The sequence below is a fragment of the Nuphar pumila genome, chromosome 5, assembly GCF_984573655.1.
Source record: "Nuphar pumila chromosome 5, dmNupPumi1.hap1.1, whole genome shotgun sequence".
Lineage (NCBI taxonomy): Eukaryota > Viridiplantae > Streptophyta > Magnoliopsida > Nymphaeales > Nymphaeaceae > Nuphar > Nuphar pumila.
Window position 1 is genome coordinate 54,896,239 of NC_143253.1, and position 8,830 is coordinate 54,905,068.

Sequence of the window (8,830 nt, forward strand, 5' to 3'; positions counted from 1 at the left end):
TAAGCATGGTAGTGAATGACATAATGTAGGATGCCAATATGTGATTGAAATATGTGAGTATGTAAATCAGCAAATGCTTGATGATAATGTAATATGGTTTGCATGACTTGAAAAGTGTAGCATGAACAATGAGCCTAATGAGGTAAAATTGACATATAAAATGCATTGTTATGCATTGTTGTCTCAAGCTGTGATTTTATAACATTATGCATCAAGTATGTAGTATGTTGCATGTGCATGGCTTGTGAGTGGTCCTGAGTTCAACGGAACCCATGAGTGTTTGTTGGGCACTAAGCAAAAAATAAAAATATAGTAAACATGCACATAACATATAAGCCTCAAGGAGGTCAAGCTCAAAGTTACACACAAGTGGGTATGCACTGCGAGCTGTTTGAATGGGTTAATGAACGGGCTTGTGTTATGGAAGCATCCCAAAGCGGAGCTTGATCTAGGGATCCCGTATGCTAAGAGCACTTGAAATTAATTTATGAGCATAAATTTATATAACATCTAGTGACCCATTCAAACCCAGGACCACCTTGGAGATGGTAGAGGTACACTCGATCGATCGACCATTTGTTACTTTGAAGAGCTAGGCATCGTTGTTGGTTCCTAGTCATCGGTCGTAGGGGATTGAACTACTATGTTGCCTAGGTGGTATGTCTCGAATCTCTATAGAGTAGAAATCAATTATGTATGAACCACTGAGAGTTCTCTCGGTCATGAACCGTTTTAGTGGAAAAATCTTAGAAGAGTTTACAAATTCTTCTAATCAATGAGGCTAATAAATTATATGGCATAAGAGACACCCCCATTGACTTGGTTTAATCAAAGTTAGAATATCTGAGTGTGTACCCTTAAAGGTGAGAAAAGATAAACAAAATACTAAAATATAGACTCACTAACATTAGTTCAATTTATACATGAATGCAAGGTTCATTATGAATTGTTGTTTGCTTCTGAAATTATGCATAGTAGTATACCCAGCTTGAATGTTTCCTATAATTATGATTGGGTTATGAATTTGTGAAATGTGTATGCTTATGTATTATGCTGCATGATTTGAACTTTTATTTGAACATGGACCTGTGGATATCTCTTGTGATTAAACTTTGTCCATGTTTATGTCATTTGGTGTATCTTATTGGGGCTATGGTTTAATGCCCCTACTTTAAAATTTTACAGATAATGCATAAGCTGGAGTGATGGCGGGTTGCTCGGGGTGTTAGATGGATTATCATCATTTCTTTTCCAGGAGATCCATCTTTATTTTGAATATTTTTATATTAAGTTGGTTTTTTGTTGATACTTGTAATTAAACTCTGAATTTATTTGAGTACTTATTTGAATTAATCTCTTAGATTAAGTTATTGAAATCCAGTTATGTGTGTGTTTGAGTCTATTGTAAGTCGCCCAATGTTTGAATCGGGTTCAAATAAACTATTCCACGGTACTTGCAAAAAAGATAAGTCAAAATTAAAAAAAAAATCTTGAAAATTTTCAATAAAATTTTAGGGCATTATATGAAGTGCAGTGGATTAGTGCAGTTTGATCTGCTGGAGGACAACCCAAGCATAGGCATTATCCATGCGTTGTTTGAATACATCGAGAACATAGATAAAGTGAAGGATATATCTTCTTGGCAAAGAAAATTGCCTTCCTCTTTAGGAACTAAGCAAAGAATTTTGTCTCCCCCTTTCTCAGCTTGTGTGGATTTGGGTCGGTCTTGTGACCCAATATTGAAAAGATGACATCTTCTAACAACTTGGAGATGTCATCGGTGGAAAATTTATCCTCCTGTACTCTAGTTGCATTGACAAGAAGATTGGCGCTAGGGTGTGTTACAACCTTCAGTACCCCGTCTGTTTCTTCAGTTGTAAATTATAGGTTAAGTTTTAGAGATTGACCAGCATTCACCTGTGGAAAGAATTGTCTCTACCAACAGGTGATCCAAGGAGGTACACCCACAAAAAAATGTCCTCTTCTCCCTACACAATATTTGGAAGCTAGCAGCAATCAACATCCAACACACTCTGGCCAGGAGGAGGAGGAGCCTATGGATATACATGAATTTGCATCATTTTACCCTTCGGCAGACAAACAATATAAGTTTGGTAAGACCAGATCCACCACCACATCTCTCAACTTTAGTTTAGGTTACTCTTCATAGCTAGTACCCTCCTCCCTCTTATTTAAAAAAGAAACTTTTTTGTAAATGTAATAGGAGTTTTTGTTTGTTTTTTAAAGTTGTTTCTATTTGTAAATGTTTTGTAGGTTGTTTGTGTTTAAATAGAAAAAATCATGAAAAAAAATGTGGAACATGGTATAATGCCAAAAAAATGAATGGTGGTGATCGAACCATGGGTTTAGGACGTTAAACAAGTCGCACAACAAAACACTATAAAACCACTGTTGTATGTTAAAGAAAAGATTTGGGAACCTCAAGCTTTCAAAATGAAATTGAATAGATAAAACCAAGAAAATTACTACACGATTCAGTTTAAGGACCACATAAACAACTTATTATGCAAACCTACAACAACACTAGCATACCAGTACAATTTGTTTGCTTTTAGTATTCAATTGTGTGAGGCTTGAATACACATGTACAAATGTAGCAGCCCTCCAAGAAAAGTCATCCACCTGGTTCATATTCCACCTAAAATATATGGTCCGATGCACTAACTGTCTTGTCACCAGTGTCAATGACCAGACAATTTATCCAAAAATAGAGCAAGAATGCCCTGGACTCTATGTTTTCGCTTACTGCTCCTTCACATGCTAGTTTACTAAGTCCTCCATCATGTTTCTTATTTATATCTACAATATCTTAATTCTATCACCCTTAAAAGTTATCTTTGTCCGCTCTCAACATGATGCCAATATATATATATATATATATAATAACCATAGCTAGATTGATTGGCACACTTCTTATGACACTTTAATCTTATTACTCTAAGGTGATGGTGAGCTCAAATCCATTGGTGGGTTTTTTTTTTGCACCTGCAAGGAATCCCTCTTCTGCATTGGTGGGTTTATGTCGGTGATCCAATGAGTGTCCCCCAGGACCTCCTTTTTTTTTTTAAGCTAAGCAAACCCTAACTTCACTCTCTTTATGGTTGGTTATATTCCATCTCTTTCCTCCTTTTTCTAGTTTTTTCTGAGCTCTCTCTCTCTCTGTGTGCAAGGAAGCCCTTTTCTCTTCCCCTCCTCACCATTGGTTTGTCTCTGATGAGTTCCCCAGCGATCCTTGCTGGTGAAGAGAGAAATTGAGGAGATGATGGGAGACGCTCGCCAGATCATCAATGAAGAGGAGTTCTTCTTCGCAGATAGATGCAAAGAGAAAGAGAGAGGGGATGCTGGGGTTCTTGCGGGATCGCTGGTGGACTCGTTGGAGAAACCCACTGTGTGCATGCATGAGAGAGAGAGGATACATTTAGAGATAAAATGTATTTATTTTTATGTTTTTTATTTTTAATTAACGGTAGGTAACGGTGTTACGCCTGTTGTTACTATTTTTTTTATAGCAGCAAAACACATAGTACTTAGTGTGATCTTAATTGAAGAGGTCCTCAAGGTCAAGGACGAATGACCTGATATTTACAAATGGATTTGGGTCGGGTCAGTTTGGACTCAGCATTGGCTCTGTACCATGGACTGCTCTAACAACCGGGGCAAAACCTGGTCCGTTAGTAAACGGGTCAGTCGGCACTTAAAGCCCGACAGGCCGAACTCTAAACGGGTCCGGGGCGGGCCGATGCCCACCGCTGCATGGAAGGCCGTGTTGAAAGGTCGAGAACCTGAGGTGTAGATTCTTCCACGGCATCTCGTATAAATCCTTATCCATCTGGGTTGCCTTTTTCGTTTACTATATATACCTTCCTACTATGTCAGCAGAAAAGATAAGAACCAAGAGAAAGAGGGGAACACCCACTAGAATGAGATGTTGATGATGGATGTCTGTTTTTCCCTCACCCACAAAACTTTCTCCTTCACGTTTGATTCTATTAACTCTGGCAAGAACAGGCTTTTTGCCTCTCGCAAGAATTTCTCCTTTCACATATGCACTGTTGGATCCTCTGCTCTTACCAGTAAGCTTATCTTTCTCCTCTCTTTTTTTCCTTGAGACTTTATGTGCTTGTTCTAACCTAAGCTTGGGCTGCTACGTATGAAAACAAAAATTAGTAGGTTGATCAATTGTCTTTACAGAGTCTTTGATTGATTATGAGGTAGAATAATCTAATTAGAGGTCTAACCCCCTTTACTTTTGCTATGGTGTCTTTGAGAAACTTGGGACTTTAGAGATCTTTTGGAGTTTAAAAATTTAAGACTCATTTGGGGGAATTGGCGGATAATAAAACCACAACGCAGGATCCACTATTTAAATTCGTTTTTAGCTTTTTGATTCATTTTATTTATTGAAGTATATTTAGGTCGGTGATCACTATACAGGGTAGATCATTGTTTTTTCTTTTCCTTGTTCATTCCTGATCATTTGTTGAAAAACATTGTTTTACCAAGTGGGTATTATCCCATTTTGTTTTCTTATGTTCTGTTCACTTTGTCGAAATTAAGTCAATTGGTGTTCCTTACATTATGTTGTGTGAGAAATTTGTGGGGTTTCCAGTTAATGTTGTTTTTCATACCCAGATTTATGAAAAAGGAACGTCTTGGTCCTCTTCTTGCCGGTAGGGAAAGATCCCCTAAACTCGGTTGAATCTGACAGCCACCACTTTCTTGTAAGATGATCCTTCTTTTTCCCTATGCATTTAGGAGCGTTCTTATAGCTACCAACTTAATTTTTTTCTTCCCTTGAACAAGATAAACAACTTCACAGTACTACCCTAATTACCTACAATAATCTAGACTTTAGAGAGAGAGAGAGAGAGAGAGAGAGAGACTTTCATAGCAATCTCAATTTAACTTGTACCAGTCCATTATAAGTGGGTTCCTATCAAGTGAGAGTACGATGCTTCTCTGGTGAATCAAGTGGTTTCCATACAGCTGAAGAAATCTGTAGGTGTATTGTATTTAAACCCCCCAGCTTTGATGCTCATGTAGATTGCAGTAAAACCCCTGTTTTTTCTGGCCATTTTGTCAATGTTGTTTACTATGTGTAAAAATTTGCAGAATGCCAGCTCAAAGGTCCCAACCCAGATGACGATCCCCAGCCTTTAATTAACTCAGACTGGCGAGCTTTCCGGGCAAAACTTGTGGCTGGGCAGGAAGCTGCTAAGTCCAGTACTCCCAGCCCCAGACAGTGGCCAGGTTCAAACCCTGAGCCTTCATCTATCACATTGGGGCAGTTGTGGGCTCACCCGATCCACGAACCCGAAAGAGGTTGTTTGCTTGTTGCAACTGAGAAGCTTGATGGGGTCCACATATTCGAGCGGACCGTCATCCTCATGCTCTCGACCGGACCGACCGGTCCTTCCGGGCTCATATTGAACCGACCGTCGCTAATGTCGATCAAGGAGACGAGATCAACAGACCTGGATATCACCGGGGTCTTTTCGGACCGTCCCCTTTTCTTTGGTGGGCCCCTTCAAGAGGGCCTGTTTCTTATGAGCCCTCAAGGGGTGGATGACAATGTGGGAAAGAATGGGGTCTTTGATGAAGTGATAAGTGGGTTGTACTATGGCACCAAGGAGAATGTTGGGTGTGCTGCTGACATGGTGAGGAAGAATTTGGTGGGTGTGGGGGATTTCAGGTTCTTTGATGGGTATTGTGGATGGGAGAGGGAACAGTTGAATGATGAGATTAGAGCTGGGTATTGGAAGGTGGTTGCTTGTAGCCCTGGGGCCATAGGCCTATCCAGGGTTGGAAGTGTGAGCTTGTGGGGGGAGATCCTTGGCTTGATGGGGGAAAAGCAAGCCTGGTGACCCTTAAATATGTGTACCTCTGTGCTATTCATACAACTAATGAATAATGTAGCCTCTCTCTCTCTCTCTCTCTCTCTCTCTCTCTCTCTCTCTCTCTCTCTCTCTCTCTCTCTCTCTCTTACATGTGTATGTGCCCGCACATGCATTAAGATCAAGCATGCATTCACCTTCCTGTATGGTTAAACCAGGTGCTACAAAATATAGCAGGCTAAAGCTAAGCATTTGGAAACTGCATTGTCCAACTCTGAGAATTGGATCAGGTGATATTGAAAATCACCACACCATTGATGGTGATTTTCCTGTTGGATCAAGGGCCGGATGCCAAATCTGCCATTCAAAAGAATTTTGGGGGATTTGGCGTCGGGTGTAAAACAATTGAAAATCGCCATTCAGTATCATTTGATCCAAAGCCCGACTTTTCTGTTCTATGAATTTCGTGTGAAGCAGGTTGCATTAGGCCTAGCACAATGTTAGTAGTCCATTGCTTTTGAGATTAAGCTGGGCTGCGTTCAGGCTCAACAGGAGCTGCAAGAACCAAATGGAGCACCAATCCAATATTTATTTACCGATCATTCATCCCTCATGAACCGTTTTGGTGGTTATGCTAAATTGGCCATGGTAGATTTTGATACTCTACAAATTCAATCATGTGAGAATCCAACTACTTTCTTTACACACTGTCAACTTTTATATCTGATAAAAGTTATTGCGCTAATATTATATGGTCCCAAGTCTTAATGTGCTGCATAACTAGAGATTTCATGGTCAGATTGGGTTACATTACAGAGCTAGAAGTTTCTGAAAACTAGGAAGCACAAACATACATTCTTCTTTCACACTTCTGGAATTTTATGTGAAACTCGTTTTTTTTTTTAAGATGGGAAGTTGCTTCTCTAGTACGAAAATAAGGGTGCGTTTTGGATACTTTGGAGGAGAATTCTCATGAAAAAGTGAATTCTCAATCTAAAGAATTATCATGATAGAATTCTCGATCTCAAGATTTCCAGCGAACGTACTCATTCTTTTTCTTTGAGAATTCATATTATTTTTTATTTATTTTATCATGGAATTGATGTGAGAGTTGCTATTCTTTTGGAATAAGGTAACCAAAAAAAGAAGGTATACTAGCAGGAATGTAAACGGATCATAATCAATTAATTTGGATCTATACATTGTTAAATTCAACTTGATCCAATATAACTAGATTTTAAATTAATAGTCAATATATATATATATATATATATATATATATATATATATATATATATATATATATATATATATATATATATATATATATATATAAAGTGGTAGCTGCTACCACATTCTGGCTAACTGGTAATGGACCCGCACACACCATTCATCGCGCACATGCATTATTATGTAAAAATTGTTTTTAGAGAGCGCATTGCTAAAGGATCTCCTACAGGGTGCGTGCCTGAGCAGAACAATGCATCCACTGTTGGTAGGCCAGCTGGGGGGGTAGGCAGCTAAGACAAACACACGTTGGTGTAAGGGTGAAAAGGGATTGGGTCTATTCTGAAAATTGGTTGGATTCTATGAATGGATCCTAAACACAACATTCAAATGTGCATTATGGATCATATTCAGATCACTTAATCAAATTACTTTGGTATTCAAATTGGATCCAAATCTTATTTTTACTCGATCTAAATTTGGTTTCAAATCAAATCTGATCCATTTGCATGTTTATATGTAAAAAGCTTATTTTTTATCATTTTTATGGATTCATGTTCATATTTTTTTTATCTCATTGGATACCACTCAGATCCATGTTTGGATATGACTTTATGGTATACATTTTAGACTGGCTGCAAATGGATCGGATATGGTCAGATATCCAATCCGAGCCTGACATATTTTTTGGATATGGATATTTTAAATGAAACCTGAATGTGGATTTGGATAGGATTCAGATCTCTTCAATCAGATCACTTTCAGATTCGGGTCATATTCAAATCAGTATTCTAAGTCAGATCTGGAGTTTACTCGAATCAAAATCTGATCCAAATGCAAATTTTACATGTAAATAACTTGTTTTGTTCAATTTTTTTTCAGTTCCAGTATTACTCCATGTATTTTGGATTCAATCTAGCACCCTCAAATCTGATTCAGATTTGAATCTGTTGTTTGAATTTTGGATTTGGATTCAGATCTAAAAGGATCTAACCCGTTTGCACCCCATTTTAGAGTTGGGTTTGGATCTAACATGAGACCCATATCTTACTCCTTTTACCTCTTTATATATATATATATATATATATATATATATATATATATATATAGAGAGAGAGAGAGAGAGAGAGAGAAGAAATTCAACATTACCACTCATGAAAATCAACAAAATGTTGAACCCATGAACTGAACAAGAGCAAAGTCAAAACACATAAAGAAAGCAGAAGAGAAAAAGAACATCAGACAGATAAAACGGGCTCACGCCAGAGCCGCTTGCCCAGATTGCGACAAAAGAGAGGTAGCGTCAGCAGGAGGGAGCGGAAGATCACTAAGATGCATACGCAAGATTGCATAAACATCTACCAAGATTTTATGCACCAGGTTTTGAATGTTAATCGAAATTTGACGAAAATGAGCATCATTTCGTGCCATTCAAACAAACCACCAAGAAGTAAGCAACCACGTTCGCCAGATGAACCTCCACCTCGTGCTGCACCTAATACAAACCGGGCCCAAGATCAGATCTAGCGCAAAAGACTCCTCCTTAACAAACACTTCTGGATGCCTCCAGGTCCTACTAAAGAGTTCCACAAATATTGGGCAAGACCAGAACAAGTGAAACGTAGATTCTTCTGCAGCTTGACAAAGCACGCACCAACTCGGGAGCTGAATGCCCCGCTTCTTTAAATTATTGTGGGTCTGGATCCTATCATGCAAAATTAACCATGCCATGACTCGAGAACGGGGAG

General features: G+C 38.6%; 1 protein-coding gene across 1 annotated transcript; it reads left to right on the forward strand.

The window, feature by feature from the left end:
* Window positions 1–3,902: 3,902 nt before the first annotated feature.
* LOC149837625 (PPR containing protein (DUF179)) lies at window positions 3,903–5,953 on the forward strand. The gene is made up of 2 exons (XM_090006162.1): window positions 3,903–4,094; window positions 5,134–5,953. The coding sequence occupies exons 1-2, from the start codon at window positions 3,947–3,949 to the stop codon at window positions 5,883–5,885; spliced, it is 900 nt and encodes a 299-aa protein (XP_089862288.1). The 5' UTR covers window positions 3,903–3,946; the 3' UTR covers window positions 5,886–5,953.
* Window positions 5,954–8,830: the final 2,877 nt, after the last annotated feature.

Coding starts and splice junctions, on each gene's coding strand:
- LOC149837625 (XM_090006162.1), top strand. CDS start 3,947: ATGTTGATGATGGATGTCTGTTTTTCCCTCACCCACAAAACTTTCTCC. Junction 4,095..5,133: donor TGGATCCTCTGCTCTTACCA/GTAAGCTTATCT, acceptor AAAAATTTGCAG/AATGCCAGCTCAAAGGTCCC.